Source organism: Ornithorhynchus anatinus, chromosome 14 (genome assembly GCF_004115215.2).
Source record: "Ornithorhynchus anatinus isolate Pmale09 chromosome 14, mOrnAna1.pri.v4, whole genome shotgun sequence".
In the NCBI taxonomy this organism is placed as follows: Eukaryota; Metazoa; Chordata; class Mammalia; order Monotremata; family Ornithorhynchidae; genus Ornithorhynchus; species Ornithorhynchus anatinus.
In genome coordinates this window covers 34,786,779-34,808,676 of record NC_041741.1, presented here as the reverse complement: position 1 = coordinate 34,808,676, position 21,898 = coordinate 34,786,779, and the positions used below count along the sequence as shown (strand labels likewise).

The following is a 21,898-nucleotide window of genomic DNA, read 5'->3' as shown; positions in this document are numbered from 1 at the left end:
GTCCCTAATTAAGTAATGTCAATCATTCTTATTTTCCTTAGATTATTTGAAGAATTTGATAGAAGAATCTGCAGACTATAGAGACACTCAAGGTTAGTCATTTTTTGATTTGTGTATGTGTGTGTGTATATGTATATATACATATATATAATAATCCAAATGTTTATCTTTCTGACATAACAGAACATAGATTTGCCAACCACTGTGTCACACTGCCCAAGTGAGAGACAGCTCTTTGTCACCTGGAAAGGATTTATTATTAAAGAAAACCCAAAAAACTTTCCAGCCTTTCTTTTTTCCCCAGTGCCTCCCTAAACTGTAGCTTAGGCTTCCCACAGGCTTCGATGTTAGTGTTAACAATATTCCAGGTATGTTGCCAGTATTATCAAGAGCCTAATGTTACAGAATTTCTGTGTTACAGTAGCTGGGGAAAAAAGTGATATTGAACTATAATGAAACAAATTATTAGCATCTGTAACCTGCAAAAAAAGGCTTAATCATTTCTCATCTCCTACTGGGTGAAATATCACTGAAGTAATATGTTTCATTTTTTATTTTTTAAAAAAGTGATTTTGAAATCCTTTAGGCTTAGGGATCAAACATTTATGGTTGTGGGTGTGGGGGCTGTGTGTGTGTGTGTGTGTGTTTGTTTTCAAAGGGATTTTACTGGAGGTGAATGGCAATTATGAGAAGTATAGTGATAGAAATGCCATAGTCAGGAATTTCTACTCTTATGGTCAGTAGGCAATGTCAGAGTTGTCTTACTTTAAAAACGATTATTTGTTAAAACTTTTAAAAATCATGTTCCTCTTTCTCCAGTCTGGTGACTTAACTGCAATTTCTTAATGCAGTTAAGAAGAAGCATGGCCTAGTAGATAGAGCACGGTCCTGGGAGTCAGAAGGACCTGGGTTGTAATCCCAGCTCTGTGTGTTGTCTGTGGTGTGACCTTGCCCTAGGTCACTTAACTTCTCTGTGCCTCAGTTACCTCATTTATTAATTGGGGATTAAGACCGTGAGCCCAGTAAGGGACAAGGAGCATCATTACCTTATATCTACCCCAGCACTTAGAAAAGTACTTAACACATAGCTCAAGAGGTATGAACTAGTAGTTGACATACTGAGCCATTGAAAGTTAAAGCCCAAGACAGACTTTTCTTTCAAAGAGTTACCTTCAGACTTGCCCTGCCTCATGCAAAAGTATTACTTAACTGTATGTATATTTCCCATTTATTTAGAACCCACACCAAAAAGTTGTTTGTAATGAATTAATGTCTTCTCTAGCAACGCTGTAACCTTTTCTTCTTGTACCTTTAGATGCCCTTGCTGTTGTCATTGAAGTAGCCAACCATGCCAATGATATCATGAAACAGGGAGTGAGTATTTTGGTTTTGGAGCTAGAGCCTAACTAATTTAAGGTATCAACTGGTGACTAATGTTTTCTGTTTCCTTGTGTAGGACAACTTTCAGAAACTTATGCAGATTCAGTATAGCCTAAATGGACATCACGAGATAGTTCAACCTGGAAGGGTGAGTTATCACAGATGGAATTGAGAAATGTATTCTGTTTCTGTGGGATCCTTGGGGTCATTTCTTAAGGCAACTGTGAAAATAAGTGACTGCCAGTTTGTTTCATAGCCCTGCTCTCTCTCCATGAATTTCCCAGCTCCTTCTCTTCACACATGCCAAAAGGAAGAATTAACATGTTAGCGCTACATAGTGGGTAAAGAGCTCTCACTGAGGTGGGCTTTTTAAAAATTTTAATGGTATTTGTGAAGCGCTTACTATATGCCAAACACTGTTTAGGCACTGGAGTAGATACAAGCTAATCAGGTTGGACACAGTCACTGTCCCACATAGGGCTCACAATCTTAATCCACATTTTGCACGAGTTAACTGAGGCACAGCCAAGTGAAGTGACTTGCCCAAGGTCACAGCAAATGCGTGATGGGCCAGAATTAGAACCCAAGTCCTTCTGACTCCCACGCCTGAGCTCTGTCCACTAGACTGTTCTGCTGGGTTTTGTGGCTCAGATTGCAACCGTCAGACTACGGAGAGACACCTGAATTTATCATGCCGGATGGGTGCCCAAATTAATCTGTGTTTGTAAGCAGTAATCATTAACAGTATTTATTGGGGGCCTGTACAAAATACTGGCTTGTGTTAAGTACAGTGACTTGTTAAAAGAGTCTCTTCAACATTGTTATTGTTTTTCCCTTTCAGGTCTTTCTGAAAGAAGGAACACTGATGAAGCTGTCCCGGAAGGTCATGCAGCCACGAATGTTTTTCCTGGTAAAGTGCCATACTCATTTCCAATAAGCCTGTAATGAGAGTTGTTTTATTGGGTGGAATACTTGCACAAAGAGAATATGAAAACTTGGCATCTTCAGCTGACTCTTTCTGTTAAAGGATTTATAAGTGACTTCTTTGCTGTACTACTCATTTACTTTTCAAATGTAGGGAAATTGATGCTGTTGATTTTCTCATTAGTAGTTAATTTTTTTTAAATCTATAATTTTCCACAAATTCAAATATGTGACTTATTTCAATCTGCTTTTATGTGAACCAATTTAATATCATCTATCCATATCCCCAGCTATTATTTTAGTGCCTATTTCAGTGAAGTTTTAGAATTCTCAAGTTAAAGATTTTACTGTACAAAACACAGGAAGATTTTTCTGGAATTTTTTAATTCTTTTCCAAGACTTGGGTACATGTGGCTCAGCATTATTACCAAGGAGCCGACGGAACCTTAGCTAGTAGTGCTCTGAGTTCAGTCATAGACCTAGGAGTTTTAAATATTTGTGTCCAATACCTGGATGATGGAACAGAAAAAATGCCTTTTCAACTTACCCTGACCCTAATGGAACTAGATGTCACCCTTCTCCAGTCAAGAGGGAAATCAAGGAAGCAGATACAGACTGGAGCTGGGAGAGATATACAAAATCTCCCAGATCCATCCCTTTCTCTCCACCCATATCACCTTGGTACAACCCATTCAACCCACATCCATCACCAAATCCTTTCAGTTCTACCTTCACAACATTACTAAAATCCACCCTTTCAACTCCATTCAAACTGCTACTCTGCTGATCCAATCACTTAACTGTAACCTGCCTTGACTGCTAACTGCATCAGCCTCCTTGCTGTCCTCCCTGCCTCCTGTGTCTCCCCACTCCAGTCAGTGTTTCACTCTGCTGCCCCAATCACTTTAGAAAAAAATACTCAGTCTATATTTTCCCACTCCACAAGAACCTCCAGTGATTGTCCGTCAACCTCTGTGTCAAACAGAAACTCCTTACCATTGGCTTTAAAGCACTCAATCAGTTTGCCCCCACTTACCATTCCTCTCTAATTTCCTTGTACCTAGCTTGTCCTCTTTGTTCCTCCAAAGCCAGTTACTCACTGAACCCCAGTCATATCTATCTCCCCACTGTCCACTTGCCCAGATCCTTCATCTGACCTGGAACTCCCTCCCCCTCCGGATATGACAGACCACCACTCTCCCCACCTTCCAAACCTTATTAAAGTCACATCTCCAGGAGGCCATCCCCGATTGAACCCTCTCTTGCCCTCTTTTTCCTCTTCCTTCTGTGTCACCTCTGCATTTGGATTTATATCCTTTTAGCATTTCATGTTCACCCCACTTTCAACCCCATAGTGCTTACGTATGTATCTTAGATGCCATTGATGATATCTGTAATTTATATTAGTGTCTGTCTCTCCTCCTAAATTGTATACTTCTTGTGGGCAGGGACACGTTCTCCAACTCTGTTGTGCTCTCCCAAGCACTAAAGTACTTAGTTCAGTGCTCTGCACACAATAAGTGCTCAATAAATACCACTGAATGATTGGTTGATTAAACGCTGTGGTCATATTACGACTAGATTATTGCATCAGCCTCCTCACTCACTTCCCTCCCTCCAGCCTCTTCCCACTCCATACTGTACTCCATGCTGCTGCCCGGATCATTTAGAAGCATTGCTCAGCCCTAGCTGCCTCCATCCATTGCTCATCCTATTCCCTTGGCTTGAAACTCCCTCTTTCCCAAAATCGGACATAGACAATAATAATATTAACAGTAATGACTGTGGCATTTAAGCGCTTACTATCTGCCAGGCACGGTACTAAGCCCTGGGATGGATATAAGCAAATTGGGTTGGACACAGTCCCTGTTCCATGTGGTGCTCACGGACTCAATCTTCATTTTATATATAAGGCAACTGAGGCACAGAGAAGTGAACTGACTTGCCCCGAGTCACACAGCAGAAAGTGATGGAGTCAGAATTAGAACTCAGGTCCTTCTGACTCCCAGCCCCGTGCTCTGTCCACTACTTCTCAGACCACCACTCTTCCCACATTCAAAGCCCTCCCAAGTCTTCCAGAAACTATGCCTCTATCATTCATTCATTCATTCATTCATTCATTCATTCATTCATTCAATAGTATTTATTGAGCGCTTACTATGTGCAGAGCACTGTACTAAGCGCTTGGGATGAACAAGTCGGCAACAGATAGAGACAGTCCCTGCCGTTTGACGGGCTTACAGTCTAATCGGGGGAGACGGACAGACAAGAACAATGGCACTAAACAGCGTCAAGGGGAAGAACATCTCGTAAAAACAATGGCAACTAAATAGAATCAAGGCGATGTACAATTCATTAACAAAATAAATAGGGTAACGAAAATATATACAGTTGAGCGGATGAGTACAGTGCTGTGGGGATGGGAAGGGAGAGGTGGAGGAGCAGAGGGAAAAGGGGAAAATGAGGCTTTAGCTGCGGAGAGGTAAAGGGGGGATGGCAGAGGGAGTAGAGGGGGAAGAGAAGCTCAGTCTGGGAAGGCCTCTTGGAGGAGGTGATTTTTAAGTAAGGTTTTGAAGAGGGAAAGAGAATCAGTTTGGCGGAGGTGAGGAGGGAGGGCGTTCCAGGACCGTGGGAGGACGTGACCCAGGGGTCGACGGCGGGATAGGCGAGACCGAGGGACGGCGAGGAGGTGGGCGGCAGAGGAGCGGAGCGTGCGGGGTGGGCGGTAGAAAGAGAGAAGGGAGGAGAGGTAGGAAGGGGCAAGGTGATGGAGAGCCTTGAAGCCTAGAGCGAGCACTCTAAATTGTCCTAACCTATTAACCATCTCTGGTGCTTATGTACTTATTTATACTCATCATCATCACTTGTGCATCTTTGCATAGCCAATTAAATATTTGATTATTTATGTTGACTACTGTATTTGTAAACGATTTTTAGGTCTATTTCCCCTTTTAGAGTTTGAGCTGGTTTTGCAAAGGGAATATGTTGTTTGTATTGCACTTCCCAAACACTTTGTACACTGACTGTGTGCTCAAGAAATACTGTTACTACTAGTAATGGTATTTACTAAGCACTCACTCTAAATTCTGTATTAAGTACTTGAGAAAGTTTAACAGAACATTAATGACAATAATGGTAGTTGTTAAGCGCCTAATGCGTGCCAAGCACTTCTCTAAGTGCTGTGCACTGTTTAGGATGTTGGAGATTAATTGGGAAAGGCTTATTAGAGGAGGTGGAGTTTAGGAAAGCTTTGAAGGTAGGGAGGGCTGGAGTCTGGCAGGTTTGGATCGGAAGGGAGTTCCAGGTTGGAAGAACAGTGTGACAAGAGGGTCACAGGGTCAAAGGTGAACTTTGGAGGACTGGGTGAAGAGAATCACTATGTAAAATGGAGAGATCCAAGGGTGAATCTTGACGCCCAAAGTAAGAAGTTGTTGTTTAATGTAGGAGGTGGTCAAGAGCCAAAGTTCTAGGTTAGGCAAATGTAAAAAATTCTTAAGAAAGTTGTTATACCTTGGAATGGCTAACAAAGTGAGTTTGGGGAGAACCTGTAGGAAATGCTGATTTCACTACACTCCAAACTTGCTGTGGCCAGGGAACGTGTCTACCAACTCTGTAGTATTATATTCTCCCAAGCATTTAGTACAGTGGTCTGAACATACTAAGCACTCAGCAGATACTAATGATTACACTGCCTAGGGTCTAATTGTAATATCTATAGTAGGTCCTTCCCTTTTAGTTAGTGTGCTTGAATAGTGATTTTATTTAAGTTCCCAAATGTATTTCACATCTCATGTAGATTTTTTGAAGGGAAGTAACTCAACTAAAATCTTCCTTTATCTTTGTGTGTACTTTCTCTCCCTTGTTTAAAAAAGTAAATAAATTTAGCTATGGAAATGTGTTTATTTTTGCAGTTTAATGATGCCCTGTTATATACAACCCCAGTGCAGTCTGGAATGTATAAACTCAATAACATGCTTTCATTGGCTGGGATGAAGGTGAGTCAGTAGGCTCCTGGTAAGGTTTCATTCAAAATATTTATAATAGACCTCTCAAAATATTTGTCAAAGGACCATTTGTGAAAAATTTCTTATGGGGGGAAATAGGAAATGATGGATTACTGATAGGACCTAAAAATTGTATGTGTTAATTAGAAAATCAGGGTTCATCTTGATTACCATTAGGAGTAAAGTTATCCTTTTAAAAGTGATTATTTGTGATTCATTTGTGTTTACGGCCATTTTCTAGTGATGGGAATGAACGAAGCTGAATAATTGCTTGGTCACTTTGCTCTTGAGCTGTGTTCTGTTCTCTTTTTCCAGCATAGGATTCTGTTGTTTTGACTGGTTGGTCCCCTTCCCCACAGTGGAAATTGCTCACCCCTCACTTCACCACTTCCTCCTTTTCAGAGCTGATTTCAAGCTGACTGTTCTGTGCCCCTCTTCATTCATTCATTCATTCATTCATTCATTCATTCATTCATTCATTCATTCATTCATTCATTCATTCATCTTTACTGAGCGCTTACTGTGTGCAGAGCACTGTACTAAGCGCTTAGAAAGTACAATTCAGCAACAGAGACAATACTTACCCAGCAGTGGGCTCACAGTCTAGAAGGGGGGAGACAGACAACAAAACAAAGCAAGTAAACAGTCATCAATAGCAACAATATAAATAGAATTACATATACACATAATAAAATAGAATAATAAATATGTACATATATACATAAGTGCTATGGGGAGGGGGAGTAGAGCAGAGGGAGGAAGTCGGGCAATGGGGAGGGGAGGAGGAGCACAGAAAAAGGGGGGCTCAGTAGGGCTTTGAAGGGGGGAAGTGTACTAGTTTGGCAGATGTGAGGAGGGAGGGCATCCAGGCCGGAGGTAGGACGTGGGCCGGTGTTGACGGAGGGACAGGCGAGAACGAGACAGTGAGAAGGTTAGCACCAAAGGAGCGGAGTGTGCGGGCTGGGATGGAGAAGGCCTCTCTGAGGCCCTCTCGTTTTGTCAGATCCATCCCATTCCTGTGGGTTAGATATGCTTTAAAAATATATAATTTCGTAACTTGAAAACTTTTGTTGTTGTAGGTCAGAAAACCGACTCAGGAAGCCTATCAGAATGAACTAAAGATTGAAAGTGTTGAGCGGTCTTTCATTCTGTCAGCCAGGTAAAATATTGCTGATGAACACTGTCAGCATTACAGATTCCAGTCCAAGTGCCCCAGTGATTCCCGAAGCTTTAATTAGTCACACATCGCCTCTCCCTGCTCCGATCTATACTGTGTGCTGCTGAACTTCCTCTTTTCATGAACAACCTCTTCTTAGGTTCTCAGCCCCCAAGGCTCATTTTGATCCCATGATCCCACAAATATGCTTCTCTTCAAGCAGTCTTAATCCTGTGACATGATTCTGAGGTTACCCCTCCCATAAATAGGCAATTATATATATATTTTTTCCCGTTCCACAAGAAACTTCTCAAGTAAAATCTTGGCCTCGGGAAACCTGGATAATGGGATTATTATTATTTACTGAATAATGGTCCATTCTTCCTTTAAGCACTTGTGCTAGAGGAAAACCACTCCCAGCTTTTTTCTTAAAGTTATTAGTATCTGGTTTGAATGTATCATCTTTGATACAGACTGATGTGATCTTTTGGAAATAAATGGTCTTTTCTTTTCAGTGTTGAGCTCAGGACATGCCAAGGTATTGATTGTGACTGACTCCAAGATATTTATTCCGATCACAAACTCAGAAAGAATATTTAATTTTTGTTCCATTTTGTGGAAAATGCCCCTTCGTGCACTATTTTAATCTCATTGACTTCCATTTCCTCCTTTTCTCCAATGCAAATTTGTTGAGATATGGTTATGTGAATAGGGAATAAGGAATATATCATTCTTCTTTACGTCTTCCTTGTCAGCACAGTAAAGAAATAGCACTTGTAGCTGGGGCTTTTTTTCATAATAAAGAATTTAAAATGAGCATGGCCATAAATTGAAATCCTACCCTTTATTTTGTATATAGGTTTTTTTTTTCTCTTTCTCTGGTGTTTCTACGAAGCTCTTGTACAGTAGGAAGTAGCAATAAACCTTCCCTTTCTGTGTGGCTGCTGGATGGATGAGGTGAACAAACCCGCCACTTGTAAAATTGGGAGTATGATGGAGGATTTCCCATTATCTTTCCAGAGCTTAAAAAACACAATTTTCTATGAATTATAGGCTTTAGAGAACTATTTCAATTTAGCCCAGGAGCACTTTTCACATATGTCCTTATCTGTTGAAAGATGGCGAAGAAGCATTATATAAATCAGTTTTAAATCATGTAGAATGTCTTCAAAAAAACAATCCTGTTACTGCATTCAGGCTCAAAAATTCTGGGTCCTGTGAAGTAGGGAGATATAGTATTTCACACTATATACACTGAAACCCTTGCCCGTCGTGTTTAAATAATTGTAAAATATTTAGCATTCCTATGTCCTGACTTCTTAACACATTCTGGATACAAAATTAATGTAATAATTATTTGCTATTGCATTTATTTAACCTTTCCCAGTATAATACTTTTGTCATTAAAGTAAACCTCAACAATCATTTTAACCCAGAACAAGATGTTTAAGAATTAAAATGACAAGTGGAAATTTTTTATTTTGAAATGGCAAAGAAAAGGAAATAATGGAAAATAAATGGTTAAATATCTGATTTCCAGCTGATGGAATCTTTGTGTCTCCACCCCAACAGTTCTGCAATGGAAAGGGATGAATGGTTAGAAGCTATCTCCAGGTCAATAGAAGACTATACTAAGAAGAGAATCACATTCTATCCCAGTAAAAGTATTGATGAGGTATTGATTCTGCTCAGTTTTTTATGTGTCTGGAATAGTTTTCTTTTAAAGGACAAGAATGTTTTCAGAATTTAGAAAGGAAACTTAACTCCTGTTATCGAAGGTCATCAGTCTGTGCCTTACCCTCCTCTCTGCTTTCCTGGTCATGATATCCCCTCAATAATCTTATGGTTTTTAAATGTTTATTTCTTTTATTTTGTGTGTGTGTGTGTATATATATATATATATATATATATATATATATATATATATATATATATATATGTGTATGCATTGTAAAATTGGGAGGATGATGGAAGATTTCCCATTATCCTCCCAGAGCTTAAAAAACACAATTTTCTATGAATTATAGGCTTTAGAGCACTGTTTCCATATATATATCCACTTGGGTTCTCTTGGCAAGCTCTTTTAAACACTGGATATTGTCTGCGTCTGCTAATCTTCCCCTTTAGATTGTAAACTTCTTTAGGGCAGAATTCTCACTGGGGTATATACTTCTTTGATACCCAAATATTTAATGCACCACTGTTTACTAAGCATTTTGAATAGTAGTATTTATTGAGAGTTTACTCTTTGCAGTGTACTGAGCACTTTGGAGAGTGCAAGAGAAACAGTTAACCCAATCCCTGCCCAAAGTATATAAGTACCCAGAGCAAGAAAGAGAAAGTGAACACCCTACTGTTATTTTTTAGTAATTTTACTGAGCATGAAGGTTCATGGCATAACTTTTCCACTTCCGTGGCTTTTGACACCCTGGTCTTGTTGTTCTAGTTGTGGTCCTGGCTCTGCTCATCATAGGCACACGTAAGCATTGCTTTAGGGGTGATGTGTGTCACCTTGTAGACGTAAAGGTCTGGGTTTTCTATTTTATCCTTATTCAATTGATTTATTATCTCCATAGTATAGAGGCATTTTAAAAATGCTTAGATTTCCAAAGACTAAAAGGAAATGAAGGTTGAATAGGTTTTTCACCTTTTCCTAAGGATTTACTGAGATTAGAAAATATAAAATTCAGCCAGTGTAACTTGAAAGATGATTTTGAGGTTGAGGGTTCGATCAATCAATCAATCAGTGGTATTTTTTGAGCCCTTGTTTTGGTCAGGGCACTGTACTAAACACGCAGGAGAGTAGTATACAATAGAGCTGGTCGGCACGTTTCTGCCCTCAAGAAGTTCACAGTCAAGAGGGGGAGACAGACTTTAAAATAAATAAATGGTATTTATTGAGTGCTTGCTGTGTGCAGAGCAGTGTACACACTGCTTGGGAAAGTGCAGTACAGTAGAGATCGTAGAGTTGTTTCCTGCCCAGAAGGAGCTCACTATCTAGACGGGGAGGCAGACATTAAAATAAATCACAGATAGTGCAAGGGACAAATTGTAAAGACATGGACATAAGTTATGTGGGACTGGGGGAGGGGGGTGGTGAATATCAAGTGCTTAACATAGATGAAAAAATGTCCATGAAGCGTAATATAACTTAGTTTTGGTTTGTGTGTCATGGTACTTAATGAGCTTTATTTCTCCTTTTGTAGACAGACACAGAGAAAGAGGAGGAAGTTAGTCCTTTAGGATCAAAGGCTCCCATCTGGATCCCCGACACCCGGGTTACCATGTGTATGCTCTGCACAAGTGAATTCACTTTGACCTGGAGAAGGCACCACTGCCGGGCATGTGGAAAGGTTAGGAAAAAATGATCACTTCCTCCATTTGAACCATTTCATAAAAAGCAGTGATTTCATATCCAAAGTTTTGGCCTCCTTGGGGGTTAAATGCAAGGGCTTTAAATTATTGCTTCACTACTAGGCTTTGAAGCATAATTGAACTGAGAAGATGATATTTATAGAAAACTCTTGAATAATACCTTGGATGAGAGAAACTAGAACAGAGATTTGTGTTCACATTGTTTAGGAGGGGAGAGGGTTGTGGGTTTTTTTAATAATCTTTAAACTTTCTAGGGCTTTAAACAGTGTAATAATAATGCCTGTGATAGTGAGCACTTACCATATGCCAAGCACTCTAAGCAAGATACAATTCGTGTCCCACGTGGAGCTCACAGTCTAAGTAGGAAGGAGTAGAATTTAATCCTCATTTTACAGAGGAGGAAAATGAGGCACAGAGAAGTCACACAGCAGGCAGTCAATGGAGCCAGGATTAAAACCCAGATCCTCTGACTGCCAAACACATGTTCTTTCTATTAAACCAAACAGCTTCTCAGTTTACTGTTTTTTTTCCAGACAAAGTATCTGTGTAAAGTTTTTTATTCTCATGAATATCAGAAGCACACAAATAAAATTAAAAGGAATTTAGAAGGTGTCACTCAGTGATTTTTTGCTTTAAGAATATCAACTCTGGTCACGTAATTTTTTTAATACTTGGGTCCACATCAAACTGCAACAAAGATACATACCATTTCAGTGATATAGAATTTGAATTTAAAAACCCTTATTTTGATGGTTGCCACACAGCAATATATTCTCAGACTTGAAGGAATCAATCCTATTTATTGAGCGCTTACTTTGTGAACAGCACTGTAGTTTGCACTTGGGAAAGTTCAGTGTAACAGAGTTGCTAGACATGTTCCCTATCCACAACAAGCTTACAGTCTAGAGGGGATCTTCAAAAAGAGAAATTTCTTGGAGGAAACAAATACCCAACATATATTTTTAAATTATCATTATTTTCATTAGCATCTTTTTTTAATTGAAGGACTGTCTTAGCTTTTATCAATCATTGGCATGTATGGAGGGCTTACTATATGCAGAGTACTTTACAAGAGCTTGGGAGAGTGCAGTATAACAGAATTGGTGGGCATCTTCTTTGGCCCCAAGGGAGCTTGCAGTCTAGAGGGGAAGACAGACATTAAAATAAGTTAAAGATATGTACATAAGTGCTGTAGACTATAAACTCATTGTGGGCAGGGAATGTGGCTGTTTATTGTTGTATTGTACTCTCCCAAGCATTTACTACAGTGCTATGCACACAGTAAGTGCTCAATAAATACCAATGAATGAATGAATGTTGTGTGGCAGGTAAATACCAAGGGCTTAAAGGGGACAGGTCCTTATGCACAGATGACACAGAAAGGAGAGGAAGTGGGGAAAATGAGGGTGAAATCAGGGTATACTACAGACTACATATATATTCCCATACATACATTCAATGTATAATGTGTGGGTGTTTATATGTATACATTATGTCTTATCACAGCATCTCTTTGAGGTGGAAGAGAGAATGAGTTGAGGGAGAGTTGGGCATTGGGCATTATTTATAGAGAAAATGAAGCACATGGAGACCAAGAGACTTTCCAAGATAGCACAGTCAGTTGTAGAATCCTGTTTAATGACCCCTAGGCTTGCTCACCCCAGTCTACTTCACCATACAGCCTTAGCCACAGTTGCTATTTTGATGATCTTCCTGCTTCCAGTTATTAATTTTCAATTTTGCACAGTGATGCTTTTTTGTAAATGTATTTAATGTGTTTTCAGATAGTCTGTCAGGCTTGTTCATCGAATAATTATGGCTTGGATTACCTGAAAAACCAGCCAGCCAGAGTATGTGAACGTTGCTTTGAACAACTGCAGAAACAAGGTAAAGAAAAATCCCAGTCCCCAGAGCTTTTTCTAATTTTTTCCATAATCAGCTTGTCTTTGTCATTTACGGTAGATGGCTCTGGCATCAATAGTAGCAAGAAACATAGCCCCAGAAAACGTATCAAAAAGACCTCTTTTGCCCAGCTGCTGGTGATCACCAACCTCTGGTTGATGGGAAGGGAGAGAAGGCAAGGAACTGAACACTTGAATTTCATAAAGGCATAGGAGCAGTTGGGACCAAATTGGGGGATCCCTCTGTCAGACAGACTTGAGACCCTTGAATGTTCTTGGCACTGCACCTCTTGTCCCTAGAGCCTTTGGAAGCCAACCAGTGTCAGTCTCTGAAAGACATGTGATTGTCACAAATCAGAGTGTGTGTCCTTGTAAAGTTCTGTGAAAGAACAGTTTTCTGCTTCGGATATTCTATTTGCTGTAATTTTCCTTAAATTTGAATAATTACAAATATGGTAATTCAGTTGGGCATGGAAAAAAAGGGAGCTTTGCTTCTCTTTTGATAATTGAACATTAAAACTTGAAAAATGAGTTGAATACCTGGGGTTCTCAAGCTTATGGTTGTGATTGTTTAGACGAATTCCTTATCTCTTTTGCCTTACCTGACACATCAGCAAAATGGGATTGATAATGTCAGCATTGGATTAAGAGAAAAAACAAAGTTTGAAGTGCTGACTGGACTGTGAAAATGGATTGGGATACTTTCCCTGCAAACTTTAAAAACTTGAGTATAAAAGGGGTAAATTTCACGTTAAGGGAAGCAACCCATCGAGGCCGGTTGGGAATGGATAGGATATAAAGCAACTGGTTCAGTATATTTTTCCACCATTTTCAGAAACGGGCAGTTATAAAATGAAACTTCTTTAGTTGACATTAGTGACTTTTTATCTAAAAAGTATACTGTAATGCTCACATTCAGTTACATGAAATCATGTGATTTGTTTTAGACCATCAGCATTCACCTAAACCTGGGTCCCCAGCTAATCACAAATCGACTTCCAGTGCTCTCTCTTCAGTCTTGCAGAGTATTCCATCAGGAAGGAAACAGAAAAAGATTCCAGCAGCTCTGAAAGAAGTAAGTATTTTCATGAAATCGTAAAGTTTGCGGCTGTTAATCACTTAAAATGAAGATGAAGGATGTTTTTGTAAAATAGTGACAATACAAAGGTGTTTTTTTTAATTTACGGGGTAACTTCAGAGGTATCTTTGCATTCAGCTCTGAGAAATACCAGCTGTGAGGTATATCAGACAGAGAATGGCATGGATGGTGGTGATGGAGTGTCAGTCAGTCAGTGGTACTTACTGAGTGTTTATTGTATGCAGAGCACTGTACTAAGCACTTGGGGAAGTAGAGTTCAACAGAGTTGGTAGACACTGCCCCTTCCCACAAGGAGTTTACAGTGTACAGGACAGGTGGATGTTAAAGTAAATTACAGATAGAGGAAAAAGGAGATTCATACATAAGTGCTGTGGGTCTGGGGGTGGGGTGATAGCTATGATCCTTTGGCTCTCCTGTGAGCAGACTCTGTCAGTGGTCATTAATGATCGGGCCCAGATGGAGTGTGAACTCCTTGTGGGCAGGGAATGTGTCTACCAACTCTATTGTACTCTCCCAAGCTCTGCATACTGTAAGCACTCAAATACCATTGTTTGATTGATTGATTGAGTAGAGTCTAATAGAAGCGGGCTGAGTTTTCCTGTGAGGTTACAGGGTCTTCCGTGCATACACGATTCTACCAGACATAGCCCTTGGCCTGACCTGAAAACTCTCGTATGAGTACCATTTTGTTAGTCTCCATTTTGTATTTTAGCTCTGTTTAAGTGTACATGGATGAAAACTGAAACATTCCTAGGGGAATGACCAAAGGATTAATCTCTGAAAACCTAGGGAGTAACAGCCATTTTATGATGCTTTTTTCCCCTTCAGGTCTCAGCAAACACAGAAGATTCTTCTATGAGCGGCTACTTATATAGGTCAAAGGGAAGTAAGAAGCCATGGAAACACCTATGGTTTGTCATAAAAAATAAGGTGCTATATACATACGCTGCAAGTGAGGTAAGAGATGAAAATTAAAATTTCTACAACCCATAGCTTTAACATCCATCTTTTTTTTTAATATTTTCATTTGCCACATTTACAGGTTTGGGGCTCAAGGTCAATCCTTCTAATTTGGGGGTTTCTGTGATCATTAGTTAATGTAGAGAAATTCAGTCTGTTCTCCTATAAGGCGTAGATTGTGTTATCCCCCTCACTTTAAGAGGAAATTATATTATTGTACTTGTAGTGACTGACATCACGTGATTAACACAACCATTTTTCCTGAGACTAAATTATGTTGTAATCAGACAGATGTGCACTGTGAAAAGAAGTTCCCTAATTCTTCAACAATGTTCTGTGGCATTTACAATGGAAAACTAGCCAATACTAAACTGATTGTAATAAGTAGTCAGCTCTTTTAAAAAGATGGACTGAGAGCAGATTCTTTGGATCCCATGATAGGGTAGGGGTGTAGTGTCCAGTGAGAAGTGACTTGAAATGAGAATGGTGGGATTGTGAGTAGAGGGCAAGTCTGGTGGAAGGAGAAGGAGGGGAAAAAGAGAGGAGGCCAAGAAGACCGGGGACCCTGTACTCATCAAGCCACCTTTTTCTGTCATGGTTTTCCTTGGCTGCCAATGTGTACACCATAGTTCTCCATCACCAGGACAGCTACTGTCAGCTGGTCCTTTCTCTCTGGGGAGAGAAACAAGTAACAGTCTGTTCCCTGGGGCCCAGGTGGAATCCACTGCCACCAATTGGCAGTGACTGTTGATGGGCAGCTGGGGCTGTTACCACCTTATGATCCCAAAATTTGTGGCATAATGGAAAGAGCACAGGCCTGGAAGTCAGAGGACCTGAGTTCTAATTCTGCCTCCACCCCTTGTCTGCTGTGACCTTGGGCAGTTACTTCTTTGTGCCTGTTTTCTTATCTGTAAAATGGGGATAAGACTGTCACTGAGCCTCATGTGGGTTAGAGACCTTCCATCAACTACTGGAAGGCTACAGATCATATAGTTGCTGAAAAAAGGGGAAGATTGGATGTCCTCCCCACCCCCCGCCCAGTACTCCCCACGGCCCAGCAAATACCACCTTGGTTGTGGAGATAGTTCTTTCTCTTTACCTCAGGCAAAAGCAGGGGCCTAAATGGATACTGTCTTGAGTCTTTTGGGTATTCTTGTCTGCCCATCCGCCCAATATGGGTCATCTACTCACCCCTTGGACTTAGTTCTTGGACAAATTCTTAATGCAACATATACTATGTTGCCTGCAGCAATACAGTGCCTTTAAAAAATGCTTCTGTGCTATGTTCCTGTTTTCATTTGAGAGGATTTAAGGAGTAATATCAGCATAGGTGTATTTTCCTATTAAGATCTTGGTGCTGAATTGTACTATCAATATAGTATATTAGTAGACAAGTTTGTTTTGGGCAGGGAATGTATCTACCAACCCTGTTATATTGCACTGTCCCAAGTGCTTAAAATAGTATAAGGCACAGAGTAAGTGCTCAATAAATACAACTGACTAAGGAAATTAAGGATTTCTCTGTCCCCGAGTAAGGCAATGGGATTCTTTAAATACCGGATTTTTTTTTATCTTGCTCAGTTTTAAATAGCATTTAAATCCTGGCACTTTTTTTTTGAGAAAGAAGCAAGAGAAAATAAATCATTCACTGATCTTTAAAAATGAGGTGCAGTACTATGGGAGGTTCTTTCAAACATGAACACCAAGAAGACTTCATATCTGTACCAACAAATTATGAAACAGAGATCAGCAACGAAGTCATTGTTAGGAAAAAGAGATGGTGGAAAGAGCAGAGAGAAATAATGCCCAGGAAAAAGAACTAGATGATTGACTGGAAGTTGTCCTCAGAATCTTCCTTTTGTATTTTTCAAGTGAGAGTCTTTTGGAAAATTTAAGAGTGAACTGTGCTAGTGCCATCAATCAGAACTTCTAAGACCACCAATTTTAATGCTCTTCCAACAGCACTGTTATTTTGGGGTTTTTTTATTTTGTTCTATTTTTTAATCCTAGGATATAGCCGCACTGGAAAGTCAGCCTTTATTAGGATTCACTGTCACTGAAGTGAAGGATGAGAATTCAGAATCTAAGGTGTTCCATTTATTGCATAAAAACATATTATTTTACGTATTTAAAGCAGATGATCCTCATTCAGCTCAAAAGTAAGTCGCCTTAAGATTCCTATTTTTAATGAATTTACGAAGTGCTATTTTTAATGTCCTTTGAGCAAGAATTCATTTAAGGGTACTATTCTGACAGAGTTCCTCAGACATTTACTTCTTAGGGTAAACACATCTGAAAATGAATGGACAGCTATTGTCATTGACAGCGTTTAGTGGGGAGGTGAGGGATTCATGGGGGCTTTCCAAAAAAGCTAGAAGTTTGAAAATGGAATGAGGCTCCCCCCCCCCCAAAAGTCTCTTGCCCATGCTGAAACCCAAACAATGCAACATGTTGAATTTCATGCTGAGAAGAGAAGCTGAAGCATTTTTTGACCTTTCTTCTAAAGAGTGCAGTATTCTTCCTATAAAACATTCCTTGATATTGACCATTTGGGGACTTCATATGCCAGAGAACTATGCAGTTTACACAGCGGCCTGTTAACTTGTTTTGGCAAGAAAATTGTCCCTGGAAGAAAGCACAAGCCATTATCCTGATCTCGTGGGAGAAAGTGAACACCATTTTCGTTGTGCACTGAAACGGCCTCTTTTAAAAGTAGCTGATGGTTCTGTCTACTTACTTGTGCCTTCCCTGTGGTTATGCTTGCTCAGTATTATTCATATCACTCTTGGAACAAGCAGAAGCCATCTGCCTTAAGTGCTCACAAGATTTGGGGTTCTAAATGATCCAGGGTTGCAGTCTATGTTTATCAAATTCATATATCAAAAATAATTGTGAATGTGGAGGGAAAGGTATCTGGCTGCATTGGATGGCAAACGGCAGTGATCCATTTCATTTAGCGAATGTGCCAAACACCATCTCGTGATAATCAGTAACCAGATCTTCCACTAACCAAATAAGAGGTAAGCTCTTGAATGCAGTAGTATTATGTCATTGACTATATCATGGAGCAAGAGAGAAGCCTGAAGAATATATCTATTGCAGCAGCCATGCAAAATTCCATTAAAAAATCTGGCCTTTAGAGAAAAAAAAGTTGTAGGTAGCTGTATCCTGCAGTTCAGAAACAAAATCTAATGTCTTTCTCTTGTCTTTAGGTGGATAGAAGCATTTCAAGAAGGCACAATATTGTAGTGACATTTGTAAACCTCTCTTTATAATTCACAAGGGAAAAAAATCATCGAAAGGAGACACTAAAGTCCAGAAGAGAGCTTGAAAAATGATAGGACACTGCTAAAATGAATTAAACTGAATCTTATGTTCAGCAGGATTAGAAATTGATGTCTATTTTAGTCAGGAAGTAAATATTTTAAGCAGCTGTGTACTTTTTCTGTGGAAAATCTTATTTATTAAATTTTGTTGTTCATATCAATGGTCAGAATCATTTCTGAGGCTCACACTGAATTACAAAGTGCCCACATCTTGAGAACATAAAGCTTCATCAAAAGTGCTTTATCCGTTTGAACACAGGCATCACACATTTTACATCCACAAAGGAGCAGCATTCTTAAGTTGCCAATACTACAGTGAAAAAGCACATGGTTACATTAATTTTTTATTAAGTGCTTAAATTGGAAATAGTCACTACTTGGTAACTATTGGTGAGACAGTTCTCTTCTTGGTGAAAGAGTCCACAATGCTTCTCTGCATTTTATAGTAATGGAAACTCACATAGCCAGCTTTTTCTTCACTAACACCTAGAAAAGAAAGTTCTATTTTTCGATGTATCCTTACCTTTTCTGTTCAAGGAGAACAGAAAACAATCAAGAAATGTGGCTACAAGATAAAAGAAGAATATTATTGACTGCATAAGAATGATAATTTTTGATTCTTTATGCACTAGATTATCTCCTATTAAAGAAATAAAAAGTGGCCAATTGTGTGAACTATATGTAAAAAAAAGGCTTCCTTTTTTTCTGAAATATCACCAGTAGAAAGTGTTGTTCTTTTTAAAAATAAACAATCATTAAAAGAACAACTTATGAAGAATGGCTTCCTTCTGGAGAAAATCAAAATATTAGCAAAACATTTTGCATGGATTCATGGTTTTGCAAGATTGTCATTTGACCAAATTTGCAGCATTTGTAGTTGAACTGAATGTTTTATATTCTTCATTAAAAACGACTGGAATACAGAGATACAAATTCTTATCCAGAAAGTATTTCACTTGTCGAGCTTTCATTTTCCATGGCTACTTTTACACTCTTTGAATATGTTCAATTGGATGCTTTAAAACACTTTCTTCCCCTCTGTGCATGCAGTTGTCATCGCACCTCATTGGGAAAGGTTTCTGCTTACAATTCTGACGGATGTATTTCCAGCCTTTTATAGGCTCACCTGCAGGAAGATTGTGTTGGAAGCCTATAGCTTTCATACGGCTGAAAATATTTTGCGTCACTTGTTCCATCCTAGTCAGGAAGCCAGTTGTGATTCAACGGGTTTTGTACTTGGCAAGGAAACATTGCTTTTTTCTTCTTCCATGCACCCCATAATCTTTAAACTTTTTGGACGTTCTACATATCATGGATCAATTTGAAATAAAAATGCAAAATCTTCATTCAGGGGCAGCCAGGCCAAGTTTTTCCTCATGCAGCTGGATGGGTCCCAAGCCAAATAAATATTTTTTTCTAAAAAAATAATAGTCTTGAATCATTTGACTATAAAACTCTAGTCCAACATGGATAAGCTATCCTTTTTGTTCCCCCCGTCTCTGGGTTTAACATAATGTAAGAGTTTTGAGATGTACAAGAAGCTAGGTGAGAATTATCAATTGATCCTAAAGTCTTACTAGGAGATTGTAATGCAGTGCTGCATATTTCATTTATATTCTTCCCCCCAACAATTATTATTCTTAGCTCTCAGGGCCCATATTTTTAAATGTGGAATAGTGGTAAAAATATTTATTTATTTTGTCTTAGATGCTGGACTACCTAAGAGTCTATATTTAAATTATGTGGTAAAATTTTATTTTGAAATAAGATTTGCTTTCTGGGCAAGTTTTTAGAAGGAAAAGAAAAGTAGCTGAATTGAAATAGTACAGAATGACCTTTTCAGACAAAAGAATATCAGTGCAAGAGATGGGGGGGGTGGGGATGGTGTTGGAATAGTCACCTTCCATGCCCAATTTTTCAGTCGGGAGGGAGGTTCAATACTTAGCCTTTGGTCAGGTCCAAGAAGCACTAATCTGCTGTGACTATCCCATTGGTTCCTAGGGAACCCTACAGATTATCAATGGTATTTATTGAGCACTTACTATGTGCAGAGCACTGGATCTGTGATCTCAGGGTAGTCACTTCCTCTCACTGGGAATCTGCTTAAGTGAACTAAAATACCAACATCTAGAATTTGCCCCCAAAAAGTCAGATGAAATATTTTCCTCTAAGTCACTAGACCAAATGCACTGTGATATACGTGGTATTTTCTGGAGACTAGGATTAGGGTGTTATTGGGCATGAAAGGAATTTTTCATAAAACACCCTTTTTGAGATACTGTATCCTGGGGGTTGAGGGAAATACCGTAAATTCTTTTTCTCTTGTCTGTGATTAATTCTTAAAGTCTTTTTTATAATATTGGCTTTCTGGTTACACTTATATGGTGTGGTCATTGGTTAAACTGTATTGTCCAAATGGAAACATAGACCTGTTAAAAGGAAATAACTAAAAGTGATTGTAAATAATGTTGATATGTACTATATTTGTATAAAATAAATTTCCAACTGGTATTGTTTGCATCTCATTTGCTCTGAAAAACATCAAAAACTAGCCAGATCTCCAGATGACTTGAGTTTACTTCCAACCATTGAGGGAACCTGCCAAAACCCACCGTGGTTCACTCCTCAGCAACTCACTTTGTTCTCCTGCCTCATAATTAGCGATTCCTCTATTTCATACACCCAGCTTCTATGGTATACTTTTACTCAGAACCAGATTAAGTCTTTTGCATTTGAAATGAAGGCACTTCATTGAGAGGGATTTCACATTATTTCATGGTGTCATAGATTTTTATTTTAAAATTTAAAATAGACCTTATATTTTTCATGAGGGGCAGTGATGATTCCCCTATTTTGAATAGGAAATTTCAAGTATAGAGAGATTGCACTGCCCAGAATTTCAGAGTTTGTGGCAGAAGTAGAACTAGAACCTGGAATTTTGAATCTATTAGGCTACCCTGTCTCCCTAATTTTCATATTTCAGCTACACTGAATCTCCATGTAATGTGGAGATTGCTGTAGATTTTCAGATTCTTTAAAAAAAAATTTTCAGAGCTTCCAATTTCTGGCACTTGGCGCCTTTTTTTTTTTTTAAGGTATTTGTTAAGCACTTAAAGTGTGTCAGGCATTGTATTAAGCGCTGGGGTAGATGCAAGGTAATCGGGCGTGGCATGGTCTCTGGCCCATGTAAGGCTCAAATTCTTAATCCCCACTTTACAAATGAAGTAACTGAGGCACAGAGATTAGACTTGCCCAAGTTCAAACAGCAGACAAGTGGTGGAGCTGGGATTAAAATGCAGATACCCTGACTCCCAAGCCTGTGTTCTTTCCACTAGGCCACACTGCTTCTCAAAGCCTTTAAGAAAGGCTTTTTTATATTATTTAAGAAAGGAAGCAACGTGGTTTAGTGGCAAAAGCCCAGGCTTGGGAGTCAAAGGTCATGGGTTCTAATCCCGGCTCTGCCACTTGTCTGCTGTGACCTTGGGCAAGTCACTTAACTTCTCTGTGCCTCAGTTACCTCATCTGTAAAAATGGGGATTAAAAAATGTGAGCCCCACATGGGGCAATCTGATTACCCTGTATCTACCCCAGTGCTTAGAAAAGTGCTCTGCACATAGTAAACACATAAATGCCATAATTATTATTAATCCCAGCTCTGCCACTTGTCAACTGTGTGACTTTGGGCAAGTCACCTCACTCATTCAACCGTATTTGAGCGCTTACTAGGTGAAGAACACTGTACTAAGTGCTCAGAATGTACAATTCGGCAATCG

At 39.3% G+C, this 21,898-nt stretch overlaps 1 protein-coding gene across 1 annotated transcript in view; it reads left to right on the top strand.

Moving 5' to 3' along the window:
- Window positions 1-20,636, top strand: part of FGD6 (FYVE, RhoGEF and PH domain containing 6) — an 81,874-nt gene extending 61,238 nt beyond the window's left edge. The window contains exons 9-21 of the mRNA XM_029079108.2: window positions 42-92; window positions 1,316-1,374; window positions 1,457-1,528; window positions 2,222-2,290; window positions 6,216-6,299; window positions 7,388-7,467; window positions 9,037-9,139; window positions 10,671-10,817; window positions 12,624-12,726; window positions 13,688-13,815; window positions 14,668-14,796; window positions 16,810-16,958; window positions 18,012-20,636. Coding sequence (XP_028934941.1) covers window positions 42-92; window positions 1,316-1,374; window positions 1,457-1,528; window positions 2,222-2,290; window positions 6,216-6,299; window positions 7,388-7,467; window positions 9,037-9,139; window positions 10,671-10,817; window positions 12,624-12,726; window positions 13,688-13,815; window positions 14,668-14,796; window positions 16,810-16,958; window positions 18,012-18,048 — 1,211 coding nt within the window. The 3' untranslated portion in view covers window positions 18,049-20,636. The remainder of the gene's footprint in view (window positions 1-41; window positions 93-1,315; window positions 1,375-1,456; window positions 1,529-2,221; window positions 2,291-6,215; window positions 6,300-7,387; window positions 7,468-9,036; window positions 9,140-10,670; window positions 10,818-12,623; window positions 12,727-13,687; window positions 13,816-14,667; window positions 14,797-16,809; window positions 16,959-18,011) is intronic.
- Window positions 20,637-21,898: the final 1,262 nt, after the last annotated feature.